General features: G+C 40.1%; 2 protein-coding genes across 2 annotated transcripts; both read left to right on the forward strand.

Moving 5' to 3' along the window:
* On the forward strand, positions 1–25,971 carry LOC136237918 (uncharacterized). The gene is made up of 11 exons (XM_066028177.1): positions 1–340; positions 397–759; positions 23,150–23,530; positions 23,586–23,948; positions 23,995–24,183; positions 24,235–24,327; positions 24,411–24,491; positions 24,555–24,604; positions 24,652–25,047; positions 25,100–25,201; positions 25,252–25,971. Exons 1-8 carry the CDS (start codon positions 298–300, stop codon positions 24,569–24,571), a joined length of 1,530 nt encoding a protein of 509 aa, XP_065884249.1. The 5' UTR covers positions 1–297; the 3' UTR covers positions 24,572–24,604; positions 24,652–25,047; positions 25,100–25,201; positions 25,252–25,971.
* Positions 12,595–14,349, forward strand: LOC136239259 (ATP-dependent DNA helicase PIF1-like). The gene is made up of 2 exons (XM_066029992.1): positions 12,595–12,953; positions 13,005–14,349. Exons 1-2 carry the CDS (start codon positions 12,644–12,646, stop codon positions 13,757–13,759), a joined length of 1,065 nt encoding a protein of 354 aa, XP_065886064.1. The 5' UTR covers positions 12,595–12,643; the 3' UTR covers positions 13,760–14,349.
* Positions 25,972–26,750: the final 779 nt, after the last annotated feature.

A 26,750-nucleotide genomic window follows, 5' to 3' on the forward strand; every position in this document is an offset into this window, starting at 1 on the left:
GAAATAGTGGTCTACTATACGTATCTATGATGGTGTGGGCCATTAAGCAACTGACCATGAGCTGTGTATACTGCCACGGTTGGTTGGGGACTAATCGACGGAAGGGAATCAGGGGCTAAGACACGCATCATTTGGATTGATGCACTAGTGCCACAAGTTATGGCGCTGACCAGTGTCGGCCGCAACTGCATAGGGGAACACGCAACTGTGCAGATAGCAACAATTTCCGGTACATGTCTCGGACGATTGACTCGCGTCGAACAGAGCGAGAAACAGTGAGCAACGCGCTAGTACCTAATGGCTGGCTACAAGACGATAGTATTGGTTGCTAACCTTTTCAGTAAGTTAATTCTGCTTTTTTTTCCCCTGCATATCATGTTGTTTGTGTTTGCACAGTTGTCAGTAGAGCTTCTTCGTATTTGTCAACAATAAACTCTGAGACAAGCGCGCCATGTGATCCTCCCGCTATCACACCAGTGAACTTCCATGAGCACGTAGAAATACTAGTTGGATCCAATCGCACTTTTTCGTGTGTAATTCATTCCCTCAAGGAGGGATACCCTAAGTGGACCAGAGAGTTTGGTTTTCGTCTTCCAAACCACTTGATAACTACAAGAGAGTGCTCCACACTATCCAATACAACATGTAGTAATCTAACACTAATAAATGTGTCACAATCAGATGCATCAGGATACTATACCATAACTGCTGAGAATGAGTGTGGAAGTGATAACTTCACTGTCAATGTGGAAGTAGTGAGTGAGTTACAATCAAATGACATTTATAAATCTTGATGATTCTTAACATTCAACTTCTAACTTTCTTCCCTGGGGAATATTTGTTTCTCAATTATACACCTATCAATGTAATCTCCAACTACCACAGATACGGGCTGAGGTAGGGATATTCCCTACCTACTGGGGGAGGATTGGCAATACGAACCCCAACAAATTCTTCACTATAGCATATCCTGGGATAGGAGGGGATTGTATGGTCGTGTGGTATGGATCCATAGATTCAGGTAGCAAGTTGGTTTGAGTGGGCCCTAGTACTAATGTAGTAGCTAGTTTTCGAGAAATGCTTCTAAAGGCACGCATTGGAGAATGTTTTTGGTAAAGACCAATCCCCACTACCTCTGGGAAATTTAGCAATCAATTCTCTCACCATTCCCACGTATCTGTGGTATTCCAGCATTACATTGATAGGTGCATTACTATAATTATACACATGTATGGTTTGCTACATATACTGTATGCCCAACATGTACACTTACTTGTTAGCAAACCATGGTGGCTCTAGAGGTTCACTTCCAACCAATCAACGACAGTTTTGTCTGAAGTGAATGCTCTCAATCTTTGCAGTGAACCATTGGATTAAAATAGAGGCGTAGCCAACCCGGGCTTAAGCCCTGCTAATTGAAGAATTAGCCAGGTGATTGAAGATGAAGCCCTAGCGAATTACAGGAAGTATAGTCTAGCGAGTTGACTTGAGCATCTATACAGCTAAATCATATTCACAGTATAATTGTACAATTGAGTTAATGAATTTAACTATCTATATACTTACCACAGTCAGTCCCTTTACTATTCCCATGGTGCACCGCTATGCACAAGCTTGAAATATCGGAAATGAGAAGCCTTATGAAGTGAAGCCATAATATTACCACAAGAATTTGTTTTATTAGATCACGCGATTACACTTACGTAATAATAACTAGTATATTAAAAATTATAAATTTAAAATAAAGTAGGAATCCAAACGATAAAAAGTAGTGAAACAGGAGAAGAACAATGGTAGCTATTACAGCATAGCTCGGTGGGAAATCCCTACTTTAGCATGATATAGCCATTATTTTGTGTTCAATGCCAAAGTAGGAATTTCCCACCGAGCCATGCTGTATTAGCTACCATTGTTCTTATCTTGTTTCACTACTTTTTATCGTTTGGATTCCTACTTTATTTTTAAATTTATAATTTTAATATACTAGTTTGTTTAGGTTTTTGTTTGTAATAACGTTACATTCGTCAGCCTCGTGTTCATATTCTAATTAATGACTACTCAACAAGTTACATGCATGCGTGCCATAAGAATGCTTACCATAATACATAGCACTTCCTCTCCTCTAAAAAAAAATTACAACATTTGAGAAATTACAATGATTGGGAGGGGGGGGGGGGGGTATGAGTAATCAAGAAAAAAAAATTACAACAATTTGAAAAAATTACAACAATCAAGATAAATATAGCGAAAAGAAAAAAATGTAATGTGTGCATTAAAGTTCAGTTCATCTCTTCAATCAACCTTGCAGGTGGATGACGGTTTCTAGTTGGCCGCAATGTCACTAACTCCTGTCCATGCGAATCATTGAGGGAATTGCTTTCTACTTCTAAAGGCACAAAAGGTACTACTTCGTTGTTTGTTGTAGTGGACTCATCCTGTTTATCATGCTCCTGATCAGCTTGTTCATTATCAGGAGTTGGGTTTCCAACATCTAAAGTGCTGGTACCAGGCAGCAGGTGGTCAACATGTGCTTGGTGGAATGTCCATCTACAGACACTTCATAGTTTAGAGGGCCCAATACCTTGGTTACAATGCCCTTTCTCCATCGATCAGTAGCATTGGGGCGCAGATCACGTACTATAATATTGTCATTGACAGCAAAAGTTCGAGGTTGTTTGTCACTCACTTGCATCTCGGCAGCTTGCTCCAATCGCTGTGAAGTACAAGGGTGTACTAAAGAAAGGCGAGTCCGTGGCACACGGTTGAGGAGAAGCTCTGCCGGAGTTCTGGATGTTGTGGTATGCTGAGTGTTGCGGTATGTGGCCAGAAAACGTGCGACGTGTGTATCCAAAGTGGCGTCTTGGTCACTTTTGCTTTGCTCAAGGCATGCTTGACGGTCTTTACCATATTTTCTGCCAGCCCATTGGAAGAGGGATGGTAAGGTGGTACCCGGCGATGCACAATGCCATTAGCTGCAACAAACTGCTGGAACTCCACGGATTGAAAAGGTGAACCATTGTCAGAAACTAAGGTGGTGGGAAGACCATGGCATGCAAAAATTTGTTGAAGTTTGTCAATGGTCTGTTGGGCTGATGTTGAAGACACAATGTGTACTTCTGGCCACCTTGAGTAGGCATCAACAGCAACCAACAATAAACATCCACCAAAATGGGCACGGTCCACATGTACTCTTTGCCATGGGTGTTGGGGGATCATCCATGGGTGAGCTGGTGCCTTTGGTGGATTCCTGCTAGCAGCACAGCATTCAACACAAGCACGGCAAACTTCTTCAATTTGGGAGTCTAATCCTGGCCACCAGAAATAGCTATGAGCAAGGGACTTCATTCTGCTCATCCCCAAATGGCTGGTATGGAGTTCCTGTAACAGTGACTGACGGAAAGCTAGAGGGATTACCACTCTTGAACCCCATAGGACACAACCATCCAGGACAGACAATTCTGTATAACGCTTGCGAAAAGGGCTAAGGTCTAGTGTGGTGTCTGCAGGCCAGTGACCATGCTGGATTGATTTCAACACAATGGCTAATTCTTTGTCACGTTTGGACTCCTTTGCAATCTGGGTTGCCGTAACTGGCAGGTCATCCATCTGTACAACTACATGAATCTTTTCAGCACTATCGAGTGCTTGCGGCAATCTTGACATGCAGTCAGCACAGTGGTTAGCTGTACCATTGATATGTTCAATGGTATACTGGTATGCACTGAGAGTAAGGACACACCTCTGCATATGTGCCGCGGCCATAGGTGGTATACCCTGCTTATTCCCAAAAATCTTGCAGAGAGGGCGATGGTCCGTTACAAGTATGAACGGACGACCATACAGGTACTGGTGAAAACGACGTACCCCAAACACCAGGGCTAAACCCTCACGCTCAATCTGTGCATATGCTTGTTCGGGCTTGGAAAGTGTGCGTGATGCATAGGCAACAGGCTTCTGGCTGCCATCCTCCATTATGTGCACCAAACAAGCACCTAAGCCATATGCTGACGCATCACAAAACAGCTTTATTGGCCTATTAACATCATAATGGGCTAATGCCCTGTCAGAACTAAGCAATTGCTTGGCAGTATCAAAAGCTTTCTGGTGCACACTTGTCCAAGCCCAACTAGCATTCTTCTGCAACAACTGGTTTAATTGGTGTAATGTATGTGACACATTAGGTAAGAACCTAGCATTATAGGTCAACATACCAAGGAATGATTGTAGTTCCTGCTTGTTAGTTGGAGCAGGTGCATCTCTAATTCCAGCTATCCTCTCTGCTGTCGGCTTGACACCTTCTGGAGAAATCCTATGCCCTAAAAATTCCAAATCCTTGGCAAAGAACTCGTACTTGGATTGCTTCAGTTTGAGTCCATACTCTCTCAATCGATGTAGCACCATCCGAAGATTCTCAATGTGCTCTGCTCTGGTGCGACCTGTAATTAGAATGTCATCAATATAATAAGCACAATTGGGGATTCCAGCTAAGATCTGGATCATAGCACGTTGCCACAGAGATGGTGCTGTGGTGATAAAGGAAGACGAGTATACATATACAAGCCACGATGGGTATTGATAGTGAGGAGTGGCTGGCATTCACTTTTGACTTTCATTTGCTTATATGCCCTAGCTAGGTCAAGTTTAGTGTAGGACTCACCATTGGCTAAGGCACTAAACATCTCCTCTGGTGTGGGCAGGGGGTATGTATGAGACTGCAGAACAGGGTTAATGGAGACCTTGAAATTCCCACAAATCCTGATACCCCCATCCTTCTTATGTACCACGACGATCGGTGTTGCCCAATCGCTTCTCTCCACTGGCACTAGTTCCCCTTCCTGTACTTGCTGTTGTAACTGTCTCTCTACCTTTTCCTTAAGTGCGAATGGTACTGGGCGGGCCTTGTGAAAACGAGGGGTAGCTGATTCAATGACAGTAACAGTTGCTTCAATTCCTCTCAAAACTCCTAATTCATCACGAAAAACCTCTGAAAATTCTTTGATCAAGTCATCTTTCACCATATTAGCAGTTGTTTGGTGGACAGTGGTGGCTTGGGTAATCAGTGAAATAAGGTCAAAGTTAAGCAAGGCCATCCAATCTCTTCCAAGAGGGGTAACTGCTTCTTTACATCTACCACTACAAACACTGCTGAGATGGTACAATCATTGATTTTAATGGTAGCCTGGCATTCCCCAGCAACAATCAGTGGAGATTTATCATATTGGTATAAGGAAACCAAGCTGTCACTACTGTCGTCATCATCACTTTCTACAGTCTCTTGCACGGATCCAATACGCTTACCCTTGGCAGTGTCCTTGTCTTGTCGGTCAGCAGGGTGCTTGGAACGACACACTGAAGCCAAATGTCCAACCTTCTGGCAATTGCGGCATTTAAACGTTTTGTATTTGCATTGCGTTGGTTGGGGGCCAGACCTGCCACAGCGATAACATAGAGGTTTGGCAGACATCTTGTGCAACTCCCTGCTTAATCGCTCAGCTGAAGCACCATGTATTCCCCGGCTTTCCCTTGTGGCTGTCTCAGCTGCAGTGGCCTTCTGAATAGCCGTTTGTAGTGTCAGGTCCTGTATAGTGAGGAGTTCGCGTTGGCATTTACGATCGTTCAAACCACAAACAAACTGATCGTGAAGGGCGGTGTCCAAATACTGACCGAAATTGCATGTCTTCGCTAGCTGCCTTAAGGCTGCAATAAAATCAGTGGTTCTTTCTAGGGCTGAGCGATATATCGCGATATTTTGAAAGTATCGATATCGTGATATTTTTGTTATTAACTATCGTGATACCATGCCTGTACATTATTGTCATTGAAAAATCCATTTGTTATGCAGTAGTTGACTAAGAATCCTTGTAAGTCATAACCTGGTTACCCCTTCAGAGAGGTGTGAACACCATAACATAACCTCAAAGTATGTGTTACAATAACTGTTACTGTAAACAAGGATGATAGTGGCTAGTTAGATGCTACCTTTAAAGACTTTCTGCAGGAATACGGAGCAATACACTGTGTAGCACCAGCTATGATTGACTTATTTGTGAGTATCGTGAACTATTCAGTATCGTGAATACTGGCTTTAGTATCGATCGTGATACTAAAATGGCAGTATTGCTCAGCCCTAGTTCTTTCTTGATCTTCCTGCGTACGTTTGAAGAACTTATAGCGTTCTGCTATCTCAATAGTTTGAGGCTGGTAGTGCGCTGTCAGTAGTGCTACCACTTGGTCCAGTGTTAACGTCGCAATATCATTAGGACTTGCCAAATCACGTAGTTTGATGAAGGCAGTTTGCCCTAACATAATTATAAAAAGGGCTTTCTTGCGGTCTTGCTGGGCTTCATCTCCGGACTTGATGTTATTGGCCGTACAGTAGAATTCAAAACGCTGACGGAAGTCTTCTATTGTTTCTTTGGCTGAGTCAAATTCTTTAATTTGTCCATGAGCTATCCTTGTCGCCAAAAATGTAATAACGTTACATTCGTCAGCCTCGTGTTCAGATTCTAATTAATGACTACTCAACAAGTTACACGAATGCTTACCATAATACATAGCATTGTTAAGGCATACAGCTAGCTATAAACATGTGACTGTTCTATTAGGGTGACTGCTGTGTTAGAGTATCTCGAGGCAGCCTGCAAGATGTCCGCTTGCCCAAAAAGAGGCGTGGTTTTGATCGATTACGAGTCAGCCTTCCAAATTGAAGGTGTGTGGTCACTGAAATACAGCTAGTGCAAAAGGGGTGTGTCATCGTGGTTTCAATCAATAGATCGATAATGCGTAGAATGAAGAATGGGCGTGATCTTGTGACCTATCGTGAAGCTATCTAGTATCAGTACCTCTGTACAGTACCCTCCATCATAGATTATATCGGTAAGGAATATAATCTATTTCTCCGTACAGTAGCGTAGTCTAAGTGTCTTAAATAATCTTGTGGCGTCTATTATGCTGTTTAAAGAAAGTGTTGATACGGAAAATTAACGCCTCGATATGGTTTCGTTGGATGAAGAAGAAGACAAGCAGCCTGATTGAAGATAAAAGAAAAGACAAGGTGCAGAGGGCACACACTCGTCGGAACCCCAAAAGGCACATCCCACTGGTGAGTTTGTTATTGTGGCGTAAAATGGTGGCCGTGCGCTGCTTCGTTTGGGCTCTAGGTTTGCGACTGTGGTCAGTGAGTGAGGCAGTGAAGCAGTGAGGCAGTGAGGAGAAAATTTGAGTTTTGGCGATGTTTTTAAAATTAATATCTGGCCACCTGTAAGCGTTTTGTTGTATTTAATGTTGTTTTATGTACTATATGGACTAGTACTATTCGGTAAAGGTGATTTTTGTCTCGTAAGATATCTCTAGGATGATTTTTAAAGGCGAATTTTTGGCGGCGCGTGAAAATTTCATCTGGATTCCTACCTAAACGGTACGGGATACGAAGTTGCTATTGTTCCGGCAGCCGGAAATAGTTTGTCAGTGCTATTGTTCTGGCAATCCACTAGATTTCTCACTATCAAGCACACTAGTTGTATGCTGTGCCCCAAGTATTCGACTTTAAGGCACACGTCTAGTAGGTTGCCCTGAGCATTCAACTTTAGGGAACGTATCTAGTAGGTTGCCCTGAGCATTCAACTTTAGCGAATGCGAAAAGTAGTTCTATTGTTGGCGTTAGGGTCAGGTTCAGCTTTAGTTTCTTCTTCACCTTCAATATAATTATATTATATAGAAGTTACTCCGCTCGAAGACATACAAGATAGAACTAAGGGAGTTGAGTAGTTGGGAGCCACGTAGCACAATGGGTAGGACTCTGGGCTCAAGCACTGGAGATCCTGGGTTTGATTCCCACTCAAGGCATTTTTGTGTTTTTCATTTGAGGACCTTTTTTGTCTTAAGTTTTATTTTTATTCACGTGACTGCCGGAACAATAGCAATAGCCATAATAATATGGCTACGTTGCGAGTTAAAGTGCATGACTTTGTTGTAAGAAGAAATTTGTTGTTGTTTAATGTGTAGTACTAAAGAAGACATTCACAAAAGTAAGTAGAATAGTGTAGAAACTTAGTTTAAGGGGATTCGTATCCTTTGCGCGAACTTTTGGTGGCAAGGGTAATTTGTGGTTTTAGTATGGTATCCCAAATAGCGAGGACAGTTTTTCTGCATCAGTTTTCTCTAGTATACTAGTGAGTTAGACCTCTGTATTTGTGTTAGCTTGTGTAATATACGTAGGCGTAGTGACCAGTAGTGTAAAGTAGTGATGGGCGATACCAGGATTTTCAGAACGATATGATATCGATACGATATTGACTAAAATTGACCGATATTGATACTTTTCAATACGATATTGTAACATTAATTTGCACGTGTAAATTGCTAGTTTTCTCGCATCACTTGATAGTAGGTAGCTATGGCTATACACAATGGGGATTTCCCGTCCACATACACAAGAGTAATAGTGATTAGAAAGTTGCTGAAGGTAATGGAAAGCTACAATTAACTGTTAAATAAGCTAAAAAATTAATTCAGATCTCGTGATGTATCGTATCGAAATATCAAATTCTATTGATACTTTTTGATATCAGCAAAAAATCAAACAATCTATATTATAAGAGTGAAAAGCCGTCTGTCTGTCTGTCTGCATTCCATTTGATGTCACGCATTGTACTCTCGAACCGCTGCGCGTTTGGAAGCGTCTTTGGCGTCACGGAAGCGCTGATTATTGAGCTCAACAATGACGCTTTCGAAAAGTTCGTGCAAGCTATCGTTAGTCGTCTAGGGGCCGTTGAAGGCAGGTGTGTAGACTAAAATTCGCTTGAATTCTTTCTATAAACCGCATGCAAACCGCAAGTAAACACCTATCTCAGTCCATTTGTACAAGTCTTTATAAGACAAAAATATTGCTGTAACAATGTGGTGAAGTAGATAGGTTAATGGTTTAGGTGCCTGTCTTACGTGCGCGAGGTTGTGGGTTCGAGTCCAGCTGGTGTTAATTTTTTTTCTTTCGTTTTGGGCACCTTTTCAGTACACCTTTTTTCGCACTGTACTGCATGTGTTTTTGCCAACTGTACACACGTGATATTTCAAATTCAAATTCATTTGATGTGCTGTGTAAGCATGCCCGAGCATGCCGCCTAAGCGAAAACAATCGTCTACTTTTTGTGCATTTCAAGCAAAGAGACGCAAGCAGAACCAAAGATTGGATCCAGAGAAGAGACGGGATGAAGCAGAACGACAAATACTGTGCCGCCAGGAGGCTTCAACTGGAGCTACCACCTCATCCAGTGCTAGGTGTGAACTGGACTCACAACAGAGACGACGACAACGTGACGCAGAAGCCCATCGTGTGGCCCGCCAGGACGAAGAAAGAAGATCACAGGAACGGATCCACGATGCAGCTGCCCGTCGACTTGCGCGTGCGGACCCGGCCAGAGAAGAACAGCAGCGTGATACAGCTGCCCGTCGACTTGCGCGTGCGGACCCGGCCACCAGAGAAGAAGAACAGCAGCGTGATACAGCTGCCCGTCGACTTGCGCATGCGGACCCGGCCACCAGAGAAGAAGAACAGCAGCGTGAAACAGCTTCCCGTCGACTTGCGCGTGAAGACCCAGTAACAAGGAGGGAGGAGCAACAAGAAGATACAGCTTCCCATCAACAAGCTCGAGCTGATCCACTCTACAGAGCTCTGGAGCAGCAGGCTAACACAGCACGCAGACAACAGGTACGTGCAAGCACACACCCAAGCTTTAGGGGGCTTAACTATCAGCCACACAACTTCTTCAACACTACAGATGTAGGCACACTTAGTGTAGAATGCACACACTGCGGCGCATTAAAATTTCCCCAGGAGACCGAATCCCTTTGTTGCTTGAAGGGTAATGTCCAGTTAGAGGCATTTCCACAGCCCCAGTCATTCTTGAGACACCTGTATGAAGGTACAAACACAGCAGGTAAACATTTTCTAGCTAGCATACGTAAGTATAATAGTGCATTTCAAATGACAAGCTTTGGCTGTAACGAGATAACTATGGCTGGCTTCAATCCTTCTTTTAGAGTACAGGGTCAAGTCTATCATCGTATAGGTAGTTTAGTTCCATCAACAGGTGAGTCTCCTAAATTTTCCCAAATTTATTTTATCGACAACCAGCAAACTGAAGTAGCTACAAGATGTGGGATAGTTGATGGGTTAAGGCTTGACATAGTTAGGGGTATTACTGAGCTTTTGCATGACGATAATCACTATGTTCAACTTATTAAGGTAGCTAAAGAAATATTTGAGCAGCATGATGAGCCAGCAAATATTAGGGTAGTGATTAATGAGAACAAACGGCCTGTAGGAGAGCATGCTAGGAGGTACAATAGCCCGATGTGTGACGAGGCAGGAGTGCTAATGCCTAATGATAATGTAAATAATAGGGACATAGTTTTGCACTATAGGGATGGGTCTTTGCAGCGCATTTCTGAACTTCATAGGGGGTATGATCCTTTACAGTATCCTTTACTCTTTTCTTATGGCACCGATGGATGGCACATCAACCTGAAATTGGCTAATGGTAGGAAATTGACAGCCATGGTGTATTACCGCTACCACATCATGGTCAGGCAGCAAGTGCCTGTATTGCTTAAGGCTAAAAGGCTTTTCCAGCAATTCCTGGTTGACGCCTACTGTAAGATTGAAACTGAGCGCTTACAGTTTCTCAGGCGTGAGCAAAAGGCACTACGTGCTGATTGCTACCAGGATTTGCGGGATGCAATGGTAGATGGGGATGGTGACCCCAGGAATGTTGGTTGTAGGGTGATCCTACCATCGTCATTTACTGGTGGACCACGCTACATGCATGAGCGTCAGCAGGATGCAATGACCTACGTTAGGAAGTATGGCCACCCCGACCTCTTTATCACCATGACCACCAATCCTAATTGGCCAGAGATTAGGAACAATCTACTACCAGGTCAAGAGCCTCTGGACCGTCCAGACTTAGTGGCCCGTGTGTTTAGGCTTAAGGTGAAGAAATTGTTAGAGATGCTCACAAAGGAGATGATTTTTGGGAAACCACGGGCTTGGCTCTACTCAACAGAATGGCAAAAGTGCGGTTTGCCACATTGCCATTTGCTGCAATGGCTTATTCCAGAGCACAAGATCACTCCAGATAAGATTGATGACGTCATCTGTGCTGAGATCCCTGATCCAATGGTTGATCCTGAGCTGCATCAGATCGTGATTTCCAACATGGTACATGGGCCCTGTGGGAGCATCAACCCTGACTCACCCTGCATGGAAGATGGCCGCTGCAGTAAGAGCTACCCAAAGCAGTTCAAGGCTGATACCCAACTACGTGCAGACAGTTACCCACTGTACAGGAGGAGGAGCCCTGAGGATGGTGGACAAGTGGCTACCATTAATATGAGGGTGATGGGGTCTCGAGTTACTCAAGAGATTGACAACAGGTGGATTGTGCCTTACAACAAACTTCTGCTTTGTTCTTTAAACTGTCACTGTAATGTCGAGCTTTGCGTGTCCATCAAATCCATCAAGTATGTACTGAAATACGTACACAAGGGTTGTGATCAGGCAACCTTTGCTCTGAGGTCTGATCAGGTGGATGAGATCTCAGACTTCCAGAATGCACGCTACATCAGCAGCAGCGAGGCTGCCTGGAGAATACTGGAGTTCCCCATACATGAAAGGTTCCCTCCTGTTGAACAGCTTGCTGTTCACTTGGAGAATGGCCAACGAGTGTATTTCACTGAGGAGACTGCAAGAGAACAGGCTTCTGGTGACCCTCCGAAGACTACGTTGACAGAGTTCTTTGTCCTCTGTCAATCTGATGATTTCGCCAGGACTCTGTTGTATGAAGAAGTGCCTCAGTACTACACGTGGAGCAGGAAGACTTGGAACAGGAGAAAACAGGGAAAGGATGTCGCTGACCATCCTGGAGTTAAGGAGGCTCAGGTTATAGGCAGAGTCTACACCATCAGTCCACGTCAGGGAGAATGCTTCTACCTTCGATTGCTGCTTCATCATGTTAGGGGACCCCAGTCTTTTGCTGACTTGAGAACTGTTGAAGGTGACCTCTGTAGTTCCTTTAGGGATGCATGTTTGAGGTTAGGTCTTCTTGAGGATGATAATCAGTACCACTTGGCTATGAAAGAGGCATCAGTCAGCAACTCACCTGCAAGTCTTCGCACCCTGTTTGCAGTGATCCTTAATTGGTGTGAACCATCCAACCCTCTGGAGATTTACGAGAACCACAAGGAAGCAATGGCAGAGGACTTCTTGCACCAGCAACGTACTCAACATAGGGATGATGACTTGGAGTTCAATGATGACATCTTCAATGTGGCTCTCAATGACTTGCAGGAAAAAGCTATTTACATGGGAGGTAGGGAACTGTCTGAGTATGGGCTATCCCAGCCTCAGGCAGTGGATAGCGATAGGTTTGCACGTGTGTGCCGTAGGGAGATTGACTATAATCCTGAAGAGCAACAGGCATACGTAAATCGTAATGTTCCATTGCTTACTGCTGACCAGCAAGATGTCTATGACACCTTTTGCTCCATGATAGATAGAGACGTAGCTGCTACTCTCTTGACTGGAGGACGTACCTTGCATAGCACCTTTAAGATCCCTTTGGACTTACATGCATCGGACATCCCCATGTGCAACATCAAGAAAGGAACTGCACTATGTAGGGTGATCATAGAGGCTAAAGCCATAGTAGTCGACGAAGCCCCCATGACCAACAGAGGTGCTTTTGAAGCTTTGGACCGTACCCTGAGGGATCTGACAGGGAATGATAATCCAATGGGAGGCAAGTGCATGCTACTGTGTGGTGACTTCAGGCAGATTCTACCTGTCATTCAAGGTGGCACTAGAGGTAACATTGTTGATGCTTGCCTCAAGCGATCTCATCTGTGGGACAGTGTGGTGGTTAAACAACTACACACTAACATGAGAGTGCACCTGTGTGGGGATGTGGCAGTTGGACAATTCGCTGAAGAACTATTGGCCATTGGAGATGGGAAGTTTCCTATTGACACTCTACCTGATGTTGTCCAGCTACCTGACACCATGGGAACCTTTGTGGATAGCAAGGAGGAACTGGTTTCCAGGGTGTATCCAGATTTGCTCTCTAACTTTAGCGACTTGGCTTGGCTTTCTGAACACTGCATTCTTGCTCCTCTTAACAAGACCACTCATTCCATCAACATGACTCTGGTGGAGCAGTTACCTGGTGACTGCTGTGACTACAGGTCCTTGGATACCATACCTGATGAATCTCAGGCTGTTCACTTTCCAACAGAATTCTTGAACTCTTTAGAGGTATCTGGACTACCTCAGCATCTTCTCTTACTTAAAGTAGGCGCTCCTATTATTATTCTACGCTCTCTAGATCCTCCAAGGGTTACTAATGGCACTAGGTGTGTAGTTACTAAACTGTCGGCTAACACAGTAGAGGCCAAGATTTCTCACGGTAGATATGCAGGACACGATATTATAATACCACACATTCCTCTCATTCCGAGTAACTCGGTTTTGCCTTTTGAATTTAGACGGCTTCAATTTCCAATTGCACTTTGTTTTGCCATGACCATTAACAAAAGCCAGGGCCAAACTTTTAAGGCTGTAGGATTAGATTTGACGGATGAAAGCTTCACACACGGCATGCTTTATGTGGCACTATCTAGGGTAGGTTCAGCAGATAGATTGACACTTTTAGTTAGAGGGGATTGCAAAACACGTAATGTAGTCTATAGTGAGGTTTATAGATAGGCAAACACATGTACTTTAGTTAGGTTTGTCTGCTGCTACTGCTGCTTTGTGATGTTGTGGATCAGCACCTGTGGATGGTGGTAAGGAAGGTATTATGGTAAAAAAATGTATCAGATGGTTGCTTTGTATATTTATGTATGTGTGAAACTATTTATCTTTTCTATTCTTTTGTCTTTATGCATATCCTGGATGGTTTGCTCGGAGGAGGGATGACTGCAGCTACACAGTGAAATGACACGGTCCCGTGGCAGACTGTTCTTCACAACGTGGGGCACGTTGTAAAAATGGGAGCTATTTATAGACTTTGCAGCAATGATTTGAACTCTTTCTACACATGCATACAAAGCAGAGTGGAGCATTTTTCGGTTTTTCCTGTGCAGCAAAACAAAAGAAAAGGCTGGCAGGTTTTTTCCATGAGCTGTCTTGGGCTGGATGACTCAAAATTTTTTGTTTTCATTTATTATTATTTCTTGCTAGCCCCCACTCTGTGCCCATGCTGTTATATTTTATAAAGCCGTTATATTTTGTCATAACAGAATCGTTGTAGTGCAGATTACAGTAATTCATGGTATGTTTGGTTGATGGTAGAATTTGAGCAACTTAAGTCACAAAATATTCCAATAAGAGTGCACTTCTCCACAATTATTGCATTCATGCAATCCTTACACCACATTGTTTCCTTAGTCTTTTATAAAGTATCTATAATAGTATATTACCAACTGTAATTTCATTTAATTTCCATGTCATTGTACATACTGCCCTGCATGATAGGGCAGGTACTACAGCTAGTACAATATAATATCGATATATCGCCCAACACTAGTGTACAGAAACGGCTTCTGTTGCTGTAATGAGTAATATTCGCGACGTTTTCACAACTTTGCGATGCCACAAAAATTATAATGGTTAATAACTCTTGTGTGTTAAAAGCTGCCTAGTCTTCTCTGTTACTGGGCACTAGCTATAGTAACCTATAATAACGTACAGTGTGGTGATCACAGATCTGTAGCTGCCCCTTCGTTGAAATTTGACACCAAGTGGTCATTTCGAAGGCGCATTTTGGATGTGGCGTAAGTCGGTGAGTACAGATCCCACTTCTCTGAACTTGTAGCCAGTAGTAGAGGGTACATTATTCTTCAATTGCAATTTGACTTGTGTGTGTAACCTGAAGGTCTGTGTGCTAGAACTAAATTTAGGAGAATATGCGTACTTTCGGAATTTCAATGGCTTCCAGTATACCGCCACCTTAAAGGGACTGCCATCCAGTTGTGATAGCTTGCAAGCTGCAACAATTGCAGCTAAACGTCTTCCATTTAAAGTGTACATGCATATACGCCATGCTTCTATTTGTATAGTCTACTCTATGTACAGCTATAGATTATCTTACTCAGACAGACTCAAAAGTAAAAATTTTCATACCTATAATTATATACTCAGAGAATAATTTGAAACTAACTGAAGATGCATAATTGTTATAATGCACTACACACAGTTGCTAAGTTGCATATGAAAATCAATGGCTCCTTTTAGCTGCTACATAGATCAACTTCACATTATGCCACTATGACATCTCAATTGTCCTCAATCATCCACTAACTCCTGCATCCAAAATACCATTTCAAATGAGCTATTTTGATGCAAATTGCATCTGAGAGCATCTAAAATTTCAAAATTTTCCTTGGGGGGACATGCCCCCAGACTCCCTAGTTGCCAAGCACACTGTTAAGTGCCTACTTTTTTGTTCAATACCTTATTTCTATATACCAATACAACAGGGTAGCTACCGTGGTGATGAATTTTACTTGTAGCCCTGGTCAACATATAAGTCTAGCTACGCCACTGGATTAAAAATCTCATAATGTGTGACCGGATTTGCGAAAAGGGGTCTTCCATACACATCCAATTCTGTGAACTTGTAAGATCATAACTTTGTGTTAAAAAAAGATATAAGCCTGAAATGTTCACCATCCATTAACCTAAGTTGGTGCACACTACTGACCGAATTTCAAGGAAATAACTTTTCCACACTGAAGTTATGAATTGTCAAAGTTGGTAAATTGGATGTGTGTGGAAGACTCCTTTTTGCAAATTCGGTCACATATATGACTTTTATATACTCGGAAGTTTTGTAGTATGTATAATATATTTTACAGTTATGCGCTTTGTCAGGATTTTTGCATTTTAAATTTCACGGATGTCTCTTAGTCCAAAACTTTTACATTTATAAATTCATATAAAAAGATTCATGTTGCTCGATTTGAAGACTTTTCATTCTCGACTACATGGTTACAAAGGACTTGGATTGATTTTTACTTCAAGCATCATACTGGTTGCTAAAGCATGTGAAAACCAAGTAGTTCCATAGTGACAATCCCTGTGGGCAATGATCACCAAGGCAACAAATGTGAGTGGTAGTGATTGATACAGGGAAGCCAAACATCCTTGTACTAGTAGATGTGATATATCCACATGCATCACTAGCATGAAACGTTGCAATCATTTCTTCACTGTACGTTTTGACATTCGTGGCTCACACACACCCAGACCATACAATGTTCAATTGATAAAATTTCACAGTAGCTTTACTAACCATACCACAAAAATCTCCAGCTATATGGTAGTTAATTTGTATAGAGCAATGGCAAGGAAAATTAGAAATTTAGTATGAAACAAGGGAGGTCACCTACACTTACAGCTATACACAGCGGACATTTAATCCCTACTTCAGTCTTATAGCTAGTCAATAGTATATCTATGATTGAAGTATGGATTAAATCTTTGTTGGTAGCTAAAGCTGCAGGTATAGGCGATGTCCCTTGTTTCATTACTTTTTATTTCTTTGACCTGTGATCAAAGTTTTTGAGCGTATTTTGCACCGACACTTAGTTTCTGCTTTGGAGCGTCACCAACTGCTTAGTCCTTCTCAATCTGGCTTCAGAAATAAAAGATCTACTGTAACTCTTCTGACTGAGGCTGTTGATGATTGGTCTCAATGTTTAGAACAACGAAGCACTGTACATTGTCTACTGCTTGACTTTGCGAAGGCTTTTGATTCTGTACCACATGAACGCCTTCTGCTTAAGTTAAGCTCTCTAGGAATTCATGGTAAAGTACTGTCATGGCTTAGATTTTTTCTAACTAAAAGAAAACAAAGAGTGGTAATCAATGGTACTTTTTCAGATTGGGCCATTGTTACTTCTGGGGTTCCACAGGGAACTGTCTTGGGTCCACTTTTGTTTTTGATTTACGTAAATAATTTGGCTTCTGTTGTAAAACACTCCACTGTTAAAATGTTTGCTGATGATGTTTTACTTTATGCTCCAGCTAACACTCTCAAGGAATGTTCTTCCCTACAAAATGACCTCATTGCCATTTCTTCTTGGGTTAGTCGCTGGCAATTAAAGTTAAATCCCACCAAATGTGAAGCTTTTATGATTACTAACAAACGCAAACCAATTCCATTTACATACTCCATTAACCATCAACCTATTTCATGGAGTAATCCTGTGAAGTATCTTGGTGTGCAGGTAGATTCCAAGTTAAACTGGTCTAAGCATTGCAAGTATGTTGTCAGTAAGGGCACCAAGTCTTTGAACTATTTACGTAGATCAATGTTTGGTTGCAGCCGTGCAGCTAAGTGTGCCGCATACAAAGCTATCATCCGGCCAACGCTAGAGTATGCTGCAGTCGTATGGAATCCCCATAATTTGGGAGATATCCAACTACTAGAGTTCCTACAAAGTGGGCAGCTCGATGGATCTGTGGGAGTCGCTGGAGTCCATCTACCAGCTCTTGGACCATTTCTTCGAATGATTGTTGCTCCCAACTTCACCTTCCTTCTCTCCAGTCAAGACGAAGTTTCCTTTCGGTCAGTTTCCTCAATGACATATATCACCAGCAAACATCTATTACATTTAATAGTCACTGTTCATTTAATTCCATAGCATCTACCAGAAGTCACCATCTTTCACTAGTCCCTCCACAGTCCACCATTAACTCTAGGAGATATTCTTTTTTTGTCAACACAACTTTCTTCTGGAACACTGTGCCATTACATATCCTTGAAGATAGTAATCGAAAGTCTTTCCGTCATCACCTTTATAATTACTTATGTGTCAAGTAACTTCTTAATCACTGTTTTGTGTTTTGTTGTGTACTGTTTAGTTTGTAGTGTACTGTAGGTATATGTATGTTTGTTTTTTGTAGGCGGACACCTTGTACAGGCTTTGCCTTTTGTGTATGCCTTCCTTTTTGGTAAATTGATAATAATAATAATAATAATAATACCTGCCAACTCGAATTTAAAACTTCTAATTTTTCTTTGTACTTGTTTACCGTTTTGTATCATAGTTGTGACTGGTGAACCCACATATACTGCTACAACATGGTGCCAGACATATTATTTTGTGTCTGAACACGTGTCCTGACTGAAAAATGAAGTGGCCAATAATTCCACTTTATTTCAGCTACAGTCAGCCCATTGCACAGTGCTACAAAGAACAGTATGAGAAACGCCTCTGCAATCAATCCAGTTTCTACGGTTACTGTTGTAATGTATAAACACGATATCATTATAAACATGATATCAGCACAAGGAAGCTACTTGTGCCTATGTGATAGTGGAAAATGAAATGGGACACAAAGGAGGCCAAAATATAGTCCATAATCCTTGCATTATAGTTGTTGCAGTAGGCAAAAAGACATATCTGCGACCTAAGAAGCATTGGTCAGTTGGATGCCTAACACGAGGTAGCCATGAGGTGGCAGCGGCGGGCGGTTTAAGAACACATGGAATAAGGCATTAACAGTACTAACTACATATGTGACTAACCTTCAAACTGTCTTAATAATTTCCCTGCTGAAATTGTAACTCAAACACGCTGCGCTATCAAGCCTTATCCGAAATTACATCACAAACATAAAATGGCCGCTGTAGTGTGGGGACGTTTGTAAAATTTGTATGGGCGACTATGGGAAGAAAATTTTGAACGGCAATATCTCAGCTAAGACAGAAGATATTGAGCTCTAACCAGCAGGTATGGTTATAAATTAGCTGAAAGAATAGAAATCTAGCGTTGTTTTGAAAATCAACCGAAAATCAATTTTACGCACTTATTGTAATGTCTTATAGCCATAGCTGCTAGTTAGAGTTCGATATCTTCCTTCTTGGCTGAGATATTTCTGTTCAAAACTTTTCTTCCCATAGTCGCCCATACAAATTTTACGAATGTCCCCACACTACAGCGGCCATTTCTATGTCTGTGACGTAATTTCGGATAAAGCTCATAACAAAGAGGCATGAACAAAACAATAGAATTGAGTAACACGGAAACCAGTAAACTTTCACTACAGGTGATCAAAGTGATTTGTTGGACAATGTGTCAGCTCGATTGGTTACGATGATTACCGGACCTACGAAAACAGGTTAATTATCCATTTGTAAACTTTGTGTGATAATGTATTGAAACATGAAACTGCAATATCTCCCGAATTGCTTAGCGTATCGCTCTGAAATTTTGCCACAATAAAGTACAACGTAATAGGAGACTTTTAGTGATTTTTTAAAATGTGCATACATCGACGGTTTTGTGAAATTGGGTCACAAGTGATGCTGTCCCTTAACTGATGGGAAAAGGAGTATGTACATTTATGAGAGTACAAACTACCTCTGAGGTGATGTTTAAGTGCTCCCAAAAAAATATTTTAAACAATGAAGATTGAAGAACTATATAGTTAAGTAGAGCTGATAGTGCCTAGATTGCTACTTGGCCCACCTTTTTGTCAGGCACTATAGAAAATGAATCACTAATATCGTTAAGTGGATAGAGCAAACCGTAGTATATGTATGTAGTACTAAATTGCATCCTTGCTGTTTAAAACATTGTTTTTTTTTGTAAATCCTGGAGAACTTCTGTAAAGAAACATTTTGGTATATATGATAACCTTTATCAGGCATTTTCTGTTAAATATTCTCATTCCTTAATTATTTCTGTTCTCATTTTCTTAGGATTCCACTTACCCACTTGACTGTACTGCACTACGTTGGTTAGTAAGTAAACAAAATGATGGGTTTAAACTGAACACATTACTGCCATACAAAAACAGGATGTAACTATGACAAAAGAGCCGATATCTGGAACTGGTAGAATGATAAAATACTCTAATAGAGCAGTCAAGAATTTCTAAGCAGCTACTACTTGGCATTATTTTTTGAAACTAATGGTGTGTAATTTCAGTAGTAGCTACATTAGAGGTGTCATGGAAAACTATATCCCACATAATTAAATCTTTGCAGCTTTGTAGACTGAATTATTATAACTAATGAAATTTGGCAATTTAAACTACCAGGAAATTGCAGCTGCAACCCAGAGTTACTGTTTACAACTACTGCTCTACAACCCACTAGTTAGTTGACATATGTGGTTGTTCTAAAACCTTGTTTATTTAGCATTCTGGCAGCCTTACTGCCTAATAATTGTTCTCGTGTTCTCAAGTTCCTCTTCTTTGGCAGTGTCTGTATTAAACATCCCATGCACTTGTTATGCAGCTGCACTCGTGCTCTTTATCACTGTTTAGGTTTGTTTGTCTTATATATTAACCACTAGAAGAACTATTCTGGTGTGTGCATCCTAAATTGTTCACCCTTTAAGGTCCACTATTACTGTATTACACCATGCTCAATAGAAAGATCAATATGCTCTAATATAATAGTCAGTTTATACAGTGGAGCCTCAGTTATCTGGACCTCAGTTATCCGGATTCTTGGTTAACCAAACTACGAAAATGACTGCTCTATTAGAGTAGTGACTGTTCTATTAGGATAGTTGATCATAGTAAATTTTACAAAAAAAAAATGTTCATTATGCTATTTTAAGGTTATTTATACACAGTGTCAGAGATACGGACTTATGGACTACCCCTGGTCCCAAGGGGTTTGGATAACTGAGGTTCCACTGTAATAACAATCATTCAACAAAACTTAGTTGTAATGTGAGTGTTTTGGAACATACTTTAAAAATTTTCTAAAGGGGGGATGGAGTGTGCCTCCAGTCTTTTATGTAAAATATGTTTGAAACATCCACATCCACTTGTTGGGCGTAATGTGTCACATAATATTATTACTTATGGAGTAAAAAGCAATGGAACACACTACTTTCCTTGAAGTAGCAGATAGTTACCTTACAAAGGTAATGCATTATTGAAGTAACATATTACTGGTCATTACATGCATTACAGTAATATCATTACCTAACAATGTACTAACTTGTTACTTACTAGCACGTTACTGTACTATTGTTATGTAACAATGTAATAACATGTCCTGTTAGAGTAATGTTGACTGCTCTATTAGAATACATCTGACTGCTCTATTAGAGTATCTCGATCTTCATAAAGGTTTTTCAATGCATACTCTTTTTTCCCACTTTTGAGGAATCATTACACTGTAGCTTCACTACTCTGCCTCCCCCATTATTTATTTGTGCTGCCAAACTAAAATAGTCCAGTGTTCCTGCTGCAAACCCCCAAGTTAAAATTTCAGAGATAGGGGTTTCCAGAACTCCAGGAAACTTCCCTAAATATGCCCCTGCATTTAAGCAGTGTAAAAACTTAATTTGGTATCCATTCTCTTTGAAACATAGGGTATAGCTTGCTCTATCCACTCTATGTATTCCTTTGTACTGTTGAATGGTTACTTGACCACGCATAATTACCAGTTCAGAAAGGCTGCCAAGTAAATAATCAATGGTTGTACACCTTCTAAATGTAGGGGAGATTATTAATGCTTTTTTTGTTGATTTGACGTTATGCCAAAGAGAGTTGAGGTTGAGCTGACATGTGCAAAAGTACATGCAGTTTGTATGAACATGTTACACGCTAAGAGGATCTGGGGGTATGCCCCCCAGGAAAATTCAGAGATTGTAAATGATGGCTATTTTGACACACAAAACTCTTCAGCTGTCTAAATAAAGTATCTTACTTATTTTTCCTTGTACTTGTAATTGTGTGACTGTTCTATTAGAATTTTTGACTGCTCTATTAGAGTATCTCAAAACCGAACTGTGCAAATTGCACATTTTCTTGCTAATAAAGTTACTTACTTCAAAATGCTAGCATAATCTATACTATACTTGGGCTTTACCATTGGCTATAATGATACAGACTTCTGTATCTGTATGTACTACCACTACTGGAAGCCTTGTTGGCTGCATACAGTAGATATTTAACCAGGATCGTGATAACCCCCTAAGAGATCAAACCATCTATTGCTTTATTTGTTCTGTTTGAGCACCTGGTATTGTCTAATTTGAGTGGTTAGAATTGCTACTGAACTTTCAACCTCTATTGTAACCTTAACACTGTTAGATGCTATGCCATAGGACTAGAAATTCTCAAGAGATAATTATTAACTATGTTCACTATACTTAACAGTGACAGACTCAATACCTTATGTACTGAGTAACAGATTTAATCACAAATGTTTAAACTACAATGACTCTTCATGTCTCCTCTGAATATAAGTGTTTCTACAAGTAGCAAAGTGTTCAAATAAGTGGTTCAACCACAAGCATAGTACATGCACTTTCTCTAATAGAACACACAATTGCAACAGTTTATATAATCGCTATATGGAATTAAATGTTGTAGTAGCCAAGATGTAACTGATGCATAGATTACCATGGTCTGTCATGTAGATACTGTGGCTTGGATAAATACTGATGCTTGTTTTGTCTATTATACTTTATAATTGTATGTATACCACGCTGTAAGCACAATATCATATGAAACTTTTTAATGTTGTGGAGGATTCTTTCATATTATCATTCTTCCTCAAAAGAAAAATGGAGAATTGTACAGCATGATGATCAAGAAAGGGTTTGGGGCCCAACCCCCAGAAATTATTGTGTTTTGATGTCTTAATCTTTTAAGTTTATGGAAGTGTATGTACATGCTAGTAAGCATAAACTCTCCAACATTCAAACTACTTATGCCTTAATTCTGTGCTATTATAACAGAAACAGGGTCAGCATGATGGTTAATATTGATTTAAGACATCACTGAAATTTGAAGAAACGTATAACACTAATATAGTCTAAAGAGATTTTCTGTATAATGGTGCCATCTAGCAAGCTATAGGAGCAGTTAGCCTGTTTGTGGTGGTATATTGTATGGCTGGTTATCTGATTGTTCTATTAGAGTGTTAGTACTTATATATTATAAGTATTCGCATGCTTGCGTGGTCTCACTTTTCAAGTCAGTTGCTTGATCAGTTTTGGAAACCTCATGTTTATGTTCACATGAGTAGCAGTCCGTGCATATACATGTACTTGCACTTGTATGCATGTGAGCCCAGTTGCTGTCACTACTAAATTGTACTTGTTTTATTTTTAGCACATCCTAATTATTGTCTAAATGCAACTGAACTTCCTCCACTGTTAATCCCTCCTCCAAATATCTCAGCAGTAGAAGGACAAACTGTATCTATCACTGCTACTTATAAGGGTGACTATGCCATTGACGATCTTCAGGCATTTTGGATTGTTAAGACTCCAAATAGTAAAGATAACCAGTACATTTTCCCAAATGATGATCCACCCAAAGGATACGATGTAACAGTACAACAATGTCCTGTTACTGATACAAGTTGTTGTACTTTTATTGTCTCAATGATAGTAGATTCAGTAATGGTTAATCAATCAGGCACTGAGTTGAAGAGTGCAGCTGCCAGGTCAAATGATTTGATAAAATATACTCCGGGATATTGTAGAATTAGTAAGTTAACTTAAAATATATATTAATTTGTCATATATTATTGCTTTACTATTAGAAGTGTACAATATACCTACGATCATTGGTGTTCCTGGGAAAGAATGTAGAGACCTCACTACAGGTCATTCTACCACATTCTCATGTACATACAATGCTAGTTCTGATCCAAACATAACCATTACAATGTGGAGTCTGAATGGTACACTACTAACACACAACACCAGTCATTTTACAATGATTACTGAGTTTAACTTTGACTATCTTCATCCTGATAAAGTTAAATCAAAGTTGATCATATCAAATGTGAATCATAGTATCAGTGGAACATATACTTGTTGGTGTGAATATAATAAGTCATTGATATATGAAAATGAAGTGTTTAGATCTAATTCTACAAGTGTGTGCCTCAGAGTTGCTACAGGTATAGATCAATGTATTAAATTAGTATAATTATCAGTTGTACACAGGATATAGACATTCATCAATTGAACTATGGCAACTCATATCAGCAGTAGGAGGAGGGATACTTATCCTTGTTACCCTAATAGTAATTATATTACTGACATGTTGTTGTTACCGTAAGCATAAAGTAAAGTATGTTGACTTGAACCCAAGTGTACAAGATGTCAATGATGAAAGAACACCTTTATTAAATGGTACAATAACATTTCTATATATCATTATTATAAATATTTGCTGCTTACTAGGTGAAAATGTATCTCCAAGGCCACCACTGGTACAAGGCAAACCTTTGCTGAATGTTGCAGCAGCAACAGAAGACATGGACTCTAACAGCAGTGGTAAACAATGTATTATTTCTGCATAGATGTTTGTGTATTGCTTGAACCCTTCTTTACATGTGCTCAAATTTTATTTGTAATAGAAGATGAGCTACATCAAGTTGATCCTTCGCTTTACAACCAGCAACATCGTCAGGGAACAGATATTTTAGAATTTGATAGCAGTAAGGCTCCATCACAAGCTCCCAGTGGTACATTCACACTGTAATATTGATGTGTTGGTTTAGGTACTACTAGCCGGTGAGGCAGAATCCTTCAGTATTGCCAGAAAAACCAGGTTATCGTAAATATAATTTACATATGTTAATTACTTTTATTGTGTAGACAAACTAATTAGTGGTCAAACTTCAAATGATTTTGAGGAGGGTTTAACCCGCAGTCATCAGAAGTCCCTTCAACAACCTGGTAGTAGTATGGTCACTGGTGCTGGTAACTTTGAGACTGTTCAAGATGTTGCACATAAGAAAGATCAACAACATCATGAGGGTAGCAATGGCTTCTCAGCTCCTCAACAAGTTGTTGTTTCAACTACTCCATCCCTTGAATCAGCTAATCCACACACTACAGTCTCAGGTAGAAATGGGAGAACATTGGTACAAGAGGAAACATCGGTTAGTCAGCCATCTGTTACTGAAGTTGATGATAAAGTCACAAATAACATTATAACTGGTGGAACTGTGCAACCATCTCTAAAACGCTTGTCAACTTCCAAACCAATTGGTACTATGTTAAATAATTAAAATTTTTATCATAATTTGTTCTCTTATCACAGATAGTGAAAGAGAAGCACCAATCTCAGGAAAGCCTGTTCCTGACAATCAAAAATCAACTGTAATACAAACTGTAGTTGAGTGTCTTCCCACCAATGAATCTGGTAATTGCGATAACTTTGACATCAATATTGAATGAATGTTTTATTTTTAGATGCCACAAATAAAGTTTTCAATGACATAGCTGTGGAATTCACTACATCAATTAATTTGGATACATTGCTACCTTATTTACTGAAGCACCAAATGTTAACTGATGATGAAGCTTATGTTTGCCAGTCTCAAGTGACTCCACCATCACGAAGAGCTCAAGAACTTCTAAAGTATTTAAAACGTAAAGGAGACAAAGCTGTTTCAAAGTTGTTGTGTTGTTTATGTAAAGAAACTACACATATTGGACACAAAGATGTAGCAGTTAAGCTTATGAATGTAATAAAATATCATGGTGTTGACAACAAGCTGATATGTCCAACTTGTAACTGTGATATCCCAACTTTAGATGCCCTTGACGAAGTAATTGATGTAGTATGTGCAACTTATCCACCTGAAAACTGGGAAGATCTAGCTATTGCTTTACAATGCAGTGGTCAAGTTATTCAGCAAATTGGAAAATCAGCTGATGGGACACGACGTGTTCAAATGATACTACAACATTGGAGAAAGGTCAACCCACAAGCTACTAAAGAAGTTCTTGCAGCTAAATTTCACGGTGCCAATCTAGACTATGTACTACTGAAATAAAAGTGTAGCGAACGATGACAGACTTTTTGTATGATTTTTACAGGCTATCAGAATGATTGTACTATTAGAATGGTTACCGTTTTTTATACACTTTGACTCATTGTGAATGTTAATATAATATAATTACTGTGCAGATGTCTAGATTTGAAGAGTATAACATTGCATGCATTGTTAAATATTGGTGTAGATTGATATAAATATACCTAAGGGCTTAAGTTGTTTTGAGTAGTATAAATAATGTGTGCATGTATCACTATGGAGGATAGCTTATGGGATGAATCTATTATATCTTTTTTTTAAATGTTTTGTTAGGTGCATGTGTATATATGAAACACCTAAAATTATTGGCAAGCTGAGCAAGAATGTAGAGAGTTGTCTTGATATATGTAGCTCTTCGTAACCATTGAATGATATACATGGTACATTATTATACATGCACTGGCCAGTTATAACACATATACACGTGCACAATACCAGCTACTATATATTGAGATTACTCGGTATGGTTAGTTTGATCTCGTAATCTTGATGTTGACCGTACCGCCATTAGTGAAAACAATTATTTAATGAAACATAACTGAAGATCAGTGATCTATAATTATGGAAATCAATTGCAATTGTCTAGCTCTGATCTCATTCATAACATCTCATGGATCAAATGGTCATGAACAAGGAATTCTTTGTGTAACAGGAGTGTGATAGAGATACTGCAATAAACATTTCAGAATAAGAAATATATAAAAATTGAAAAGTTTAATGTAGATATTCGAACCACATTTAATATCTAGAGTTGCAGCAATCACACAACCACATTGTAGTCAATTATGAATTTACAGTTCTATATAGTAAATGGATGCTTTAGTTTAACAGTTCTATAACAAATGAAGCTTTTAGAAATTCTATACAGAAACT

The sequence above is a fragment of the Dysidea avara genome, chromosome 11 (genome assembly GCF_963678975.1).
Source record: "Dysidea avara chromosome 11, odDysAvar1.4, whole genome shotgun sequence".
Lineage (NCBI taxonomy): Eukaryota > Metazoa > Porifera > Demospongiae > Dictyoceratida > Dysideidae > Dysidea > Dysidea avara.